The sequence below is a fragment of the Neopsephotus bourkii genome, unplaced genomic scaffold, assembly GCF_033783945.1.
Source record: "Neopsephotus bourkii isolate Nb327-2 ecotype Australia unplaced genomic scaffold, CSIRO-AGI_Nbou_v1 NB_107, whole genome shotgun sequence".
Taxonomy (NCBI): Eukaryota; Metazoa; Chordata; class Aves; order Psittaciformes; family Psittacidae; genus Neopsephotus; species Neopsephotus bourkii.
Window position 1 is genome coordinate 6,640,884 of NW_026900624.1, and position 14,373 is coordinate 6,655,256.

A 14,373-nucleotide genomic window follows, 5' to 3' on the forward strand; every position below is an offset into this window, starting at 1 on the left:
GCAACAGGGGTTTATAGGAGCACGCTGAACATACAGCAGAGGACAATGATGCTGCTTAGCCCATACAGTCAATTATCAATTCCTTTAAAGGGTTGCAAATTTAGGAAGCTTCATTCACAAATTTTAACTGTGTTTATCTATCAATATAGGCGGAGGGTTCTCCCATTTTTCCTTGCTTTTTAAAAATAAAATCTTTTTCAATTTACTTTTAGAATCAAAATCCTGTTTTCACCCTGACATGCAGTGCAGACTAGTGAGGATATATTCTGAATAGCTAATTCCTGATATACTACATTTTGTGTGTGAAAGTAGCACTGCTGAAAGAACAGAAAAATAGTCTTGCTATATCAACAAAATTCATGAATATCCTTTGAAATGTCTGAATTTATAAAAGTCATAGCTACTGGTGAGTAACAGAAAGTAATTTTCATAGTACTGTTGTACTCTCCCTGTAAGTTTCTGACAGCTACAGGCTGGGACATTATGCCTGAGGAAGTATCATTATACACTTGCCCTGTTCTAACACTGTTCCCTGCTGCCATCTGCTATTGCCCCTTATTAGAGACATAACATGAGGCCTGATAAACCTTTCAACTAGCTGTCCTGGTTTAAACCCTGTTGGCAAGTCAGCCACGCAATCCACTCCCTCACTCCCCCCCGCCTTCTCCCCCTGCCCCAACTCCCAAAGGAACCTGGAGGAGAATCAAAAAGAACGCAACTCCCACAGGTTGAGATAAGAACAGTTTAGTAACTAAGGTATAACACAAACCACTGCTGCTACCACCAGTAATAATCGTGATAAGGGAAATAACAAGGGAAGAGAATACAATACCACCCGTCAATACCAAGCCCAACCGAGCAGTGAGCCAGCCCTTCTGGGTAACTCTCAGTTACATCCTGGGCATGATGTGCTGTGGTACGGAATACCTCTTTGGCTAGTTTGGGTCAGGTGTCCTGTCTCTGCTTCCTCCCGGCTTCCCCTCCTCCCTGACAGAGCATGAGAGTCCTTGGTCTGACTAAACACTTGAGCGGTAACTAAAAACATCAGTGTTATCAGAGCTGTTCCCAGGCCAAAAGTAAAAAACACAGCACTGCACCAGCTACTAAGAAGAAAAATGACTGCTACTGCTGAACCCAGGACACTAGGTCATTATGGCTGTTATTCTCCTCACTCTATCTGCATGTAAGAAGCTCAAATTAGCAAGTTAGAGACAGACATCATAAACCCTAAACATGCAAACTGTCCCACCCAATCTGTACTACACATTCTTGAGTACCTGTCAAATCTGAATATGGATACCCATTACATTAAAAAAGAAAAATCAGTCACTTTGCTCTTCTAGTTTTTAATTATAACTCTGAAAAGCAAATGTATTAACCCATATAAACTGAGAAAAGGGCTACATGAGGACATGTTACCAGAGAGAGCATTGCCTGCTGCTTTTATGGGGGCAAATTCAAAAGGCTATAGCTTCACCACTTTCCACAGCCAGAAGACTCTGATGCCATTACCAACCATTTTAGCAAACTTAGGCCACCTATAATGGCCTTAGATATATCTCATTCACCAGTGTTTTACTGACTGAATAGAAATCATTATCCCATAGGTACTGAATCTGATGAAACCTCAGGCCTATGGACCTTACCATTTCTCTTCTTAAACTGAAGAAAAAGACTCCAGAGAAACAGTTCTTTAACAACAGCAGCTTTATCTCAGCAGTACCTCTGACAGTACCATTTTTACTAACTGTAATGAAATATACAGTACACATATTCCCATAAGCCTATACAAAATAAAATCATTCTCCGTGTAGCTCTCTTCAGGAAAGGAAAGAGCCTCACCCCAAAGACGACTTCAAGCCTGCCTCTTTGCTAGACAGGTGGGAGGTCACTGCCATTTTGTCATTATAGTCTATAGAGATCAAAACGGGAGAGGGAATTAGAAAATGCAATTCATTTGTCAGATGAAAGTTGATACATTTTTTGTTCAGATTTTAGAAGCTCCCAACACATACCATTCCCTCTCCTCCACTAGCTTTACCTTTCTTTGCAAACACAGTCAAAATTAACACCTTTAGTTCTCATTTACAAGTTCTAGGGGACTTCTTTATTTGTAATTTTTTACTGATGATGCCTCACTCTTTCTTCTGCAAGAGGAAATTCAGACATGGGTGGGCAAACAGAAGGAACAAATATCCCTATGTACATCCACTTTGGGCATGAGTGCTGTGAAGTGCACCCACACATGGAGGGCACCTCTCTGTCAGTACCTCCATCACTATCACTAGAACTCTCTGGGTCAAAAATGACAGTAATACCTCTCTCAGTGTTTCTCCACCCACAGATTTTCCACAGAAAAACTCTTTAGGAAATATCCACCTTTTTTATAGTTAGGGAAAGTTAAGGCATGCAGCAAGGATGTGATTTGCTGATGGTAACTCACCTGGAAAGTGATAGAGCTAGGAAGGGTGGTCACCACAGCCTCAACATGTGCAGCCCAATGAAAGACACTGTTCACTGTTCAGGCATAGTCAGAGAAGTAAAATATGGCTAGCCTATAGTAAGAGTGGCATATAGCGCACTGTTTGATTGCATAAGCCTGCGAGAAGTTTGAGGTGTTTGACAGACAGGCTAAGCTGGAGGCAAGTGACAGTGTGCCCTGATGCCAGCAAACAGTCCTCGTTTTACTATTGCAGCAGCACCATAAAGCACTGCCTGTCTTAATGACCCAGTGGAACCCACCTAAAAGGTATTCTCTGAATTAGGGAAGTGAGTTAGTCATGTTCCAAGTGTTAGGTTGAACTATAAAGAGGTACCAAAAAGTTAATGTTATAGTAGCTCTTACACAATAGATATTGATTGTACTAATTTCAGGCTTTCCAGAGAGGATTAATGCTTAACATTTAACTATGGAAAAATTGTATTTTATATCTCATTTACAACTGAATCATTAGAACCAGAAAAGTAGATGGGGGGGTGGGATGATATTCAACAAACGCCCAAGTGTCAGACAGACTGAACTGCCTTTGCTGAATGTGAACAATATTCTTCAGCTGTTTCTGAGAAGGATGCAATAGAAAGAGGACAGAAATGACTGTGGGTAGGAAGCTAGAAGGTTTTGTGTGTTTGTCATTTTTTACCAAAATTGAAACTCACAAGTACTATTGTAATCCCATTCCTTGTGTAAAATAAGTCATTTTTTATACCACATACAGTGCTGTAATCTATATAAACAGCTGTGAGGGCATTTATGGAAGAGAGTGATTTTAATCATTTCATAAAATTCTGATCAGAACAATATGTGAGCAACAAAACAACAATATATAAAGGCTAAAGCATCCATTTTAGCTTTATGCAGCCATTTTGGAGCCTGAGAATTTGTTCTGGTTTTCCTATCCAAAAAATATCTCCAAAACTTTCATACTGCCAGCATTCAACAACAACAGATTAGCTCAGGACTCTGTCAAATATGGGCAAATTTCTGTCAACCAGGAGAAAAGTTGTGCAGTCACACTAGCAGTAAATACCACAAAGATATTATAAATGTGAAGACCACGCAGGTATCTGGGACTGTGAGACCTATCTTGAATGCATAAGAACCTATTGTTTAGCAGCATAGTTTTGTGGCTTTCAAAGAGAATGAAAAACTAAGCATATAATAAACAAAATATTTGCAGGCATTCTGTCTGGTGAATCTGTGCATCACAGAAGGCTGCAATGTATAGAAATATAATATTTTAGAAATCTCATGGCTTACTATTGCAAGCTGACTCCAAATTGCTGGGTAGGTAGAGGTGGCCGTGGTGGAGGCACCTTAACCACAGGTGACAGTTTACCCTTCTGTTTCCTCCGAAGATTTTCATCATGTCTGCAAAAATCAAGAAATCATTGATTTTCTGTGCACCACAGCTGACAGACTATATGTATGAACAACTACCAGTATTGTTCCTGACGCTGATCTCCTGACAATAGTGTATATTAGTCTTACAAAACTTACATTTAATTTAAGCATTAGGAACATTTTTAAGTAGTACTTCTGGTAAGATACTGAAATAAGACAGAGAAAAGCTCATTTGCTTCAGCAAATGGAGCATAGTAATAAATGTGTCCAAAAAAATAGAATGTATTATAATTCAGCAGCAAAATCCAAATCTATCTGCTACTCAAAATACAACTCCCCTTTCTTTGGCAAGCATGCAATCCAATTTATAACCTTAAAGCTGTAACATATTTTCTGTTATTCCATATATACACAAAAGGTGTGTAAAAACCCACCAGGCATCAATAACAGTCATAATCAAAGCTTCCAGTTACTTTCATTCAGCAGTGACATAAAATCACTTCCTGGCAGTACATCAAAGCATTTCCATGTAAAGCACTGTGTCGAAAAGACTGTTATTGATACTAATACTGGCACTCAACAATTCCAGCCTTATGCATTTCTCTTTCTCTCCTGCTCCCTCTCTAATACTTCTCTGTAATGCACATACATGCACACTATAAAAGTAATGGATCCACTGACAGTAGATGTATCCATGTAGTTTAAAGTCAATCAACACTTTGCTGATTGGGAATGCTCTTAGCAAAAGGAAGTCCCTTAATCTGTTACAATATGCAAGCAAAAGGGTCAGGATTACACTTTTGCCCATGAACATCACATGATACTCTTAAGCAGTACTGACACATGGATTGGTTTCACCAACACTCACACAGAAGCTGCAATTATACTAAGAAAATGCTCCACAGCTGAGATGCAGATATCCCAAATCTGTAGAAAACTGTGTAACATTTCTTCTCTAAACACCTGACACACACTTCAGCAGATCTCTGATGGGAATGCAGCTTTTAGAATTAAATCCAACCAAGCGCAAACAGGTAAATTAGACTTTTAATCACTGAAGAACTAGGATTAGATTCTTCTTAAAATACAGTGAACAAGATGAAACTCTACTTGAGAGAAGGTGAAACAACATATTTTAAACTTGTCACGTACCGGATGACTTCTGGAGGGATATTTAGCTGGTCATATTTGAGATGCTCCCTGAGGTCACTTAGATAGTTCAAGTAGGTGACTTTCTTCCCAAACTTATGGCTAAAAAAAAAAAACCCAAAATCACAAAGTATAAAATCAGCATGGAGGAACATTTATGAAGAGTTTAGTTTCTATTACAAAATGTAAGTGCTGATACAACTCAAAAATTAGACTGTAATTGAAGCAGCAGGAGTAAGATGTATTTCATTTCATATGATCAAACATATACAGTGCACGCCTGAGAGTCTGATTTGAAGAAAAATAACTGACTTCCATCTGAATGTTTTTTGATTTGCATAGATATGAAAAACAGTACTCTAAAAGCCACTGAAAAACAGGTTTCACATAGCATTAGAAAGCTCACTAAAAACCCATAAACTTTGGAGAAAATGTTACACGGCCAACAGAGCAAGATGTGTTATTAGGCATTCCTCCCGCCAAAAGACAAAATAATTGGGCTGTAGACACAAACTATAAAGTAGGAAGCGACAGGAAAGATTTCCACAGCCTGGATAGTGTACATCCTTGAGCAGCTTTATCCATTTTGAGAAGGACTAGATAGCTTCTAGGAAACATCCTGAATAAGGTTTTTCTACGACTTGTTCAAAACAGACTTCCAAATTTGAAGCACCAAGTATTACTAGTTAGGTCTTGACTTTCAGACAGATTATACTACTTTACTGGATGAGGTGCTCAAACAAGGCTTAGTGACACATTTATACAGATGGCCTGAAATAATTTTGTATTTTTCCACAACACAAAATATCTGCCCTGTAATGAAGTGTCAAGCAAAACAACAGGTATTTCTGATAAAAAGTATACTTTGCTCAACTTATTTTGACAGTAAAATTGGAACAAAATTATCTTGCATTAATGGATTTATACCTGGATTGTCAAATACACATACACACACTCCCTCTAGTGGGAGATGGTACAAGTGTTAAGTCACTTTTAGCATTTCAGCTTTTATTTCAAATGAGCTAAATTTTGCTTCCAGGAAAGCGATTTTGGGACTGATGGGCATCAGTCTGTGGGTGTTCAACTTCCGAGCTGTTTGGTATTTCTTTTACTCAAAAATAGCAGGCAATTTCAACATCCTACCTAAGCCACAAGCTAATACTCTCAGCTAGCTCTCAGCTAATCACCTCTGGCAATACAGGGCATGCTACAGATACACATAATTTGTAACTAAATTGGGGGCATTTAGGAATTATTGCTGTGCCTTGAAAAGGCCACATCACCACCACATCAACCTAAATGTATATTATATTCCTTTTATAACAGGTGGGTGTTCTTCTTTTAGCTCACACATAGAAATGTGCTCTTACAAAAAAAAAAAAAGCCAACCAAACTAACAAAACAACAACAACAAAAAAAACCAAACAAACAAACAAACAAAAAAAAAAAACAACAAAACCAACAAACCCTTGGAAAACCAATGTCCAGTAGATTTTTTTTTCCCCATTTTTTTTGGTGAACTTTAATATTGACACTTAAATAAAAGTATGATCTGCTAGAATAAGATTATTCTAGGCTGGAAAGAAAAGGTACTGTGAACAAATTTTAAATTGAACCATTCTAGTAAATTAGCACTGTTCATAAGTTTTAGTTTTCAGTGAGCATAATTTAGGCAAATTGTACATGGACTGTTTCACACTTCAGTTTTAAAATATCTTTCCATTTTCCCTTATTTGACAAACCCACACCTAAGTCAACCCAAAGCACTTCTTTGTAAGTGAGCATTTGACAATTAAACTATTTTAAGGAGTAAAGAGGGTTTTTTTTCCTAGCTTCAGCTAATTCCTGCCTTCTGGCTTATGGACCTTTTCAGAATTTACTCATGATTTCAATTATTTTGTCAGTTCCAGTGGTCATGTATTTTAACAACAGTGTTACTAATTTAGACTCAGAGCAAGTGTCAAGGTACACCCTGGTAAAACAGAAAAACAGGAGCAGCCATCCTAATGAAAGCAGGGTGTTCAGAAGGTCAAGATGACGCTGCCCTGTTTGATGATGCACTAAGATGATAAGCCACGTCTGAATTTTCTATACTAGATATAAATGCTTATCATGTTCATCCATTTTCACATTCCATGTAAACAAGGATTTAATTGCCAGTGTATCGTGCTGTTCTGAGAAAAAAAGTATTCATCTCATTTACAGAGACATAGTAAGAGTGAAGGAAAAGAAGCATTTGGAACAGGAACCTGCAAACTTTTCTTTTGTCAGAATTAGCAGGCAATTACTACTCCAAGTCAAACAGCACAGCTGTTGTCCAACTATGACTCCACTGAGTGCAGTAATACGCTCAGACTGAAAACTGTTAAGTGTCCTAGAACTTCTTGCCTGGAGCTATACCTAAGGAGTTCTCAGGTGCCTCTGAAAATAAGTTGGTTTCACCTGAGTGTTTTAAACTCTATCAAGAGATTTTCTAGTCTTTATTTTTTGTATTTTTTTTTTCCTAGAAAGCTCCCCATACCCATCACAAATCAGTAACAAAAAATTATCTATCCCCATTCCTGAGGCACCATCACCTAGTGGACATCCTGCTTCTGCCACACTTTCCTAACTATTGCTTTATGTCCTGGATCTCTGGCATTTATTTTAGTGCCAGTTAAAATAAACATCTATCTTTAGTCTTCCCATTTCAAGAGCAACATCATCTGCATGATTTTTAGCTGTAATTACTTTTTTCTTTTCACACACTTTTGACATGTTCTGATCAGTCTAGAAATTAAACTTTCCCTTTCTAATTAACTAGCCTTCTACCGGTCAGAAACTGAATTATTGGCAAGCTACTGTAATGGACATTATTAGTTGGTTCGTTATGGCTTCTCAGAAAAAGCTGGTTTTGTCCTCCAGCCCTGAGGACATTCATGTGCAAAATAGAACTACTTTTGAAATTACAGAAGTTCAGGAGCAGAAACTAGGAAAGCTCAACCACTTTAGCTCTTAGAAATATCTGCCCATTGTTGCCAGTTCCTTGTAGGTATCATCAACTTTTAGAATGCAAAGGAATAAATGCACCGGTAAAATACATTCACCTTCACTATTATACCTTTCGTCTCAAATCCCTATGGGCACTTCAGGACTTATCCATTAACTCTGAACACAAAAGTAGTAACATTCCTATTCGTCTCACCACTTGAGATCAGACCGAGTGTCTGATTTATTATCTGCTTTACCATACTACCTTATAATCTGTCATGGACCTGGTTCTATTGTGCTAAGTGCTGTCAAACAGGACAAAAAAGTCATTCATGGTCCACAGAATAACTACATTTTAAAGAAATATTTACTTTAACAGACCAGTAATACTACTATGAATTGAGCCTCCCTTTTCTTAGAATTAAAAGAGCTCTACCCTATTCACAACCAACTTTAAGCTCACCTTACTCATTAATTTGAGACAGTTTAAATGGCTATTGTGCTGTTATGTGACATATTTTACTTCAAGGCTTTTTAAAAGCAACTTAGAGAACAAACCACCTTAAACTAAACTGGAAAATGTGTTGAATAAACTGCCAAGTACCTTATAAGAGGTTTAAAGATATTCCACAGAATTTTTATGAAGTTTGTTGGATGTACAACGTAGAGCGCTTTAAGGTTTTTCTTATACCTAGGAAAAGAAAATGAAATTGTTAGAAGACTGTTGAGTATCACAGATGGTAGAAATGAATAGCTACAACTGAATGGGAGGTATTATTACAAGAACATTATACAGCATTCTTTTCAAACACATTAAAAAGACCTAATTCAGAAGAAATTGAACGTAAAATGAAGCCCCCCTCCCTGAGTTTAAAAAAATGGTCAGTATTGATGATACAATAGTATGTCAAGGTAACACTACTACATTGCTAAACAATGTCTGATGTCTCATAGATTTAATACCAAGGGTGCAGAAGTGGGGAAAAATAAAATATTAAGAAGAGAATGAAGAATCTAGAATTACTTCATCTCCTTTTATTTCCTACTTACAGGAGTTTTAGGTCAGAGATTTCTAAACTTTCAGATGTAAAATTTACACCTAATCTTCTATTTTTACCACTACCTTTGTCTTGTTTTGTTTATAATTACTAGAGGTGAAGCCAACTCCACACTGTATTGTACTGAACGGTCCCATTTGTATGAAACAAAACCCTTTCTTCACTGTATTTTCGCTTGATTCTACACTGTCATATCATGACATATAAACAATAGATTCTAGTAGGCTGGAATTGAAATGGCAACCTGCTGCACAAAAAGACTTTGCTCTTATTCAACATTATTGCAAAATGAAATTAAGAAACGCATAATGAAATATCCTGCTTCTATATATAAATTGTTGGTTCTTACTTTGCTAAGTTTGCTCCCTGAAGTATTCACCACTTGCTGTTATGAAACAATGATCGTGAACTCCCTAAGAAAAACCCTCTTCTAACAGGTTATGATAAGAAAGGGAAAAGGGACTAAGACAGCAATTGTAACAGTTCTTCGCTTTGGGTTTTAATTGGGCCCATACATCTTTGAATGACAAAAGCAACTTTTTCACAAAGCCACTATCATACACAAGCAAATAATTACCCCTGTGCATTTGGCACCACTGTGGACAAGAACCCAGAATCAACAATAAAAACTAACGGAAAACTCCTGAATAGTTTTACTGATGTTTCTGTTTTGTTTTGTATATTGAAGCAACGGGCATAAGCCATTGCTATTTCCTAGATTACAACTGAAAGTCCAAAAGACTTTACTAAGCCTCTGCCATAAACCTTCAAAGCAAGATCTGCTCTTTTGAAACTGTTCCTATTGAACATCTGCTTTCATGATGCTAGCTAATCACTATCATCCTCTGTACTCTGTCCTCTTTTTCCTTTGACTCCAAAACATACACAGGGAAGAAGTCTGAAAGGTGCTACTTTTGGTTGGGTTTTTTCCTCTGGCTAGTATAGGTACCACAAGTGCTGGGTTGTGAATGTTGCTTTGAGCTTCTCAATGACAGTATACTAAGACGTTCCAACTGTGAACAAAATGATGGGTGTATGGTTTCGCCTGGCTACCTGAGCTTCTCTGTTCCTCTTTGGTCCTCCTGCTACCTGGGCCATGGTGGGGGAATGAAGAGAACAGATGTCTGGCATAAATGACAGTCATACTGTCCACCTGTAAGCATTGCAAAAGGCAACAAAGAAGATACTGCCCTTGTACTACCTCTCCCCATGCAGCAAAATGTAAATTTGACCTGGGATTCTCTCAGAAGACAAATGGTACAATGTTTTATTTTCAGAAATTGTCAATGCATGGTAAAAAAAAAAAAACAGTATTGTAGTCCAAATCTCTTGTCAAAGACAAAATGTAAGAGAACTTTTGCCTTTCTTCTCCCTTACCCAGTCCCAAAAAGAACAGATAGATAGTACTAACAATATTCAGAAACCTGTTAGCAAAAATAAGCTTTTTTGGTCTGTTGCTGAGTGGAGAGCAGTATTTCTTGAAAGCAGTTAGAGGCTTCAGATGACAGCTTCCCACTGCTGCTCTGAGAGCTGCTAAGCACAACTTCATCTTCTTGCTTACTGGGTTTTAGAGTATTAGGAGGTTATTGGGTGACATTCACGAAAGTCTGAGCTCTGTCACTAAACTAACCAGAGGTGTTGTGCTCATCTCAACTTCAATTTCCAAAGTAAGGTTTGGTATTTCACTGGCCCTATTCCCAGTCTAGTCTAGAAATACCCAATAATCTTTTTCACAGCATCTTTTTTTTGATGCTTCTTGTTTCAGCTCCCAAATTGGAAAAATCAGACACTTATGATCCATCTCCCCCAACATACACATGCAGACACATACACACACATACGCTCTTACTATCAGGAAAGAACTATATTTTTACTTTCAGTCATGTTGCCTTCTTGAGGCCAACTTGAAAACAAGTAACAACTTTCAAACACGTAAAAGACTAACTGATCTCAATTGGAACTTCCTGCTTTGTTCGCAAGTGTGCGCTTTCAGAGAATAAACATCAGAACATTAGATTCTATCTACCTAGAACCTTTGGCCTCAACTCACCCCAACTAACTAACCCATGAAGTTATGAGCTATAGTCACTGCTGTTCCAAAGGTCAGGCATATACAAGCACAGCTATCCTTCTGGGGTTTTACAGGTAACAACCAACAAATGCTGCAAGGCCTGTGAGAGATGGACTGTTAGAAACTTATCTCTCCTGGTTTTGTACACATGTAGCCTTGGGATGATCAAAGGTTCAAACACAGCTGCAAGATAGTCAAGAATGATGACCAACAAAGTGCCACAAGTATCTAATCAAATAGTGCACTGAAAAGGCAACAGCTCTTGGTTTTGTTCCCAAAACTTTTTATACCTTTGCATAACCACCAAAGCACTCTGGCCATTCCTTAGTGCTGCACAGAAGACACAAGAGAATCAACTGCACATATATCATTGTAAGAATTTGCAATGGCAAAATGAACTCAGTTAGATGTGGACGGATGAGGAAAGATCTGCTTCCTTCATGGAAGTTAGTTACAGACATTACACAACCCAAAGAGTAAGCCAAATATTTTGGGGACATACTTCCTGTCAAATTCTTTGTAGGCTGTTTGTAACCATTTCAGAGATGGTTTATTCACACTTTTCAGGCCATAGTGAAAGTAGACAACTGTATAATCATTTTCTACATACTGGTCCAGAGTATACTTTAAGTACCTGAGGAGAAAGATAACATTTTAGTTTTAAGACGGTTTACTGGATGAGATTTTTAAAGCAGTAACTGAGAAAGAAAATCTGCTATATTTGCACAGAACACTAGTGACTGCAAATTTGTATGTGCTTCAATGTATTTATCTGACAAGTTCTTCTTGCTCTAGTGCCAATGTTGCCAATGATTCCACATCACTGCAAAGCCTGAAATATGAAAGAATGTGTACAGTCACAAAAACTATGGTGCTTATGAATCACTAAAAGATGAAGACAATGTGGGACTGAATTTTTCAAGAAATTTTTAAAAATATGCATTTTAACTGTCAGCAACTTTAATTTGCTTTCTTCTTGTCTTTGTAAATTCCTTCCTTTTGGCCAAGCAAACAATGTCATTTTTTACTTTTCAAAACAATAAATAAATGAAAAAAAATAATCTATCTCCTGTGAAGACAGGTTAAGATCTTGAGTTGGGGTTGTTCAGCCTGGAGAACAGAAGGCTCTGGGGAGACCTTACAGCAGCCTTCCATGGCCTGCAAAAAATCTGGAGAGGGACGTTTTACAAGAACATGCAGTGACAGGACAAGGGGGAATGGCTTTAAACTGACAGAGGTTAGATTTAGATTAGGAAGAAATTCTTTACTTTGAGGATGGTGAGACACTGGCACAGGTTACCCAGAGTTGTGTCTGCCCCATCCCTGGCAGTGTTCTAGGCCAGGTCACAAGGTGTCTCTGCCCATGACAGGGGGGTTGGAACCAGGTGATCTTTAGGGCCCCTTTCAACCAAAATGATTCTATGATTCTATGAAATCTTGAGGTTTCCTTTCAATTTAAAACTTTCTACATTCTTGAAAAATCCATTAGACCTAATTATTGATTACAACTTGTTGCTCTGAACTGTTTTATTGAATATATTTGCCTTTCTCTTGTTTTTGTGATGGGGACTGTGTTCATACATCATTTCCCTTAAAACTAATTTAAAGAACTACAATACTTATTGCCATCTTGAAATAATACTGCATGCTTTATAAGCAGATTTCTGCATGTTCATTCTTTTATGGTATAGTTTAAGATGCTTTTCTCTTCCCTTTCTCTTACAATTGAGAATGCTGTATGGCCTATCACACAGCTCAATGACTCAAATAAAGCAATGATGGAGGCGTACAATCTGGCTTCAATTCTTGCTCTATTAGATTTCAACTTTCTCTAGCTTATTATTCTGTGATCGAGCCCCAGCTATTGTTCTTAATTGTATGTAAGTGATTTTCATTCAATAAAATACTTAGTACCATGTGCCATTTATTAGGCTGTGGCTATCTGCAAGTATCAAGGCCGCTGTGGCTATCCAGCTTTGCATGGAAAAGATCGTAACTTCAACTCTTACACTGCACTCCCATGATCATATATACCTGCTTATTCACTCAGCATACTAAATCTTAGCCTGCAAATAGCCTGGGACAAAGACTGACACTGCAATTAATATAATGCTGGTTTGATCCCCAACTTGAGTATTAATGGTATTTTAATAGAGGAAGTAGTAATAACAGTCATTCAAGACTTTTTAAGAAGAGTTTGAAATTAAAATATATCTAAATATATATTCTTACATGTGATGTGCCTGGTCTTTTATTTTACAGCATGTAAATTCCTTGGCACATTGCATCCAGAAAGCCTGTACTGGAGAGAGTTCTGTGGGTATAAAATAACCAGTATTTTTGTACAATTACTTGTTCCAAGGCTGTAACAGAATTGCAGGGACATTACAAAAGCTTTACCAAATCAATTCTTTTAGTGATTTTATCACAAAATACCTACCAGTCTGGGCCTACTCTGCAGCTTTTTTCTCAGAATTCAACATCTGGGTCTAACTACTTAAAAACAGACAATCTGATAGTTGTATTGCTAGCTTCACAGTCAGACACCTGCCTTCAGTTCTCTCTTAGCACAGACTTTCCAAGGGAATTTGATGTCAGCTCAGATATAGGAAAATACGTGTTTAAGTCCAGAAGACCATAGGAGCCGGAAACACTAGTTTCATTGAGGTGTTTCCTCACAGAACTGAGGAACACTTGGTAGAAATGTGGTTTCTCACACTCATTTCTTTGGCATTTCCTATTAATCATTGCAGGTAGCTCCTCCAGGTGAGAAGCTGACTGGAATGATTCTTCCTCCTAAGGCTAGCACTCCCTCTGTAATACACAGGAAACTTTGGCTTAACACTGTGGAAATACCCTAGCTGTGAAGAGCATAAAAGTGAAGCACATGGTCTCAAACACATTTCTTAAGTAACCTGTTTTCTAATCCTTTTCTATTTCTGAAAATATAACTATTTCTGTCCTTTCCAATGATGGAGGGTACTGACAGTTGAAAGGTGCTCAAATGTTTTGGCAATGGAGGATGCACAAGAAGTCCAAACAATTTTAAAATGCTTAAAGAGGACAGGATTCTAATGGCAGAAAAGATTTCCATGTAGTGACAAACTACAAGGCAAAAACATGTCCTGGTACCTTGCTTCAGCAAGCGTATGAAGAAGAATGTTGCAATTTTACATATTTACAACCTCTTCTATCACAAAAAAACCCAAACATTACAAAGTGAGACACATATAAAAGAGTTAAGCATAATATACTGTACATAATGCAGATCTTTATAAAAAAGG

General features: G+C 37.7%; 1 protein-coding gene across 1 annotated transcript in view; it reads right to left on the bottom strand.

Annotated features, from left to right (window-relative positions):
• The window catches only part of ARHGAP8 (Rho GTPase activating protein 8), a 53,931-nt gene that overhangs the window by 27,726 nt on the left and 11,832 nt on the right, over window positions 1–14,373 (bottom strand). Inside the window, exons 5-8 of the mRNA XM_061359034.1 lie at window positions 11,592–11,723; window positions 8,565–8,651; window positions 4,994–5,092; window positions 3,758–3,868 (exon numbers count right to left, since the gene is read on the bottom strand). Of these exons, the coding sequence (XP_061215018.1) occupies window positions 3,758–3,868; window positions 4,994–5,092; window positions 8,565–8,651; window positions 11,592–11,723 (429 nt within the window). The remainder of the gene's footprint in view (window positions 1–3,757; window positions 3,869–4,993; window positions 5,093–8,564; window positions 8,652–11,591; window positions 11,724–14,373) is intronic.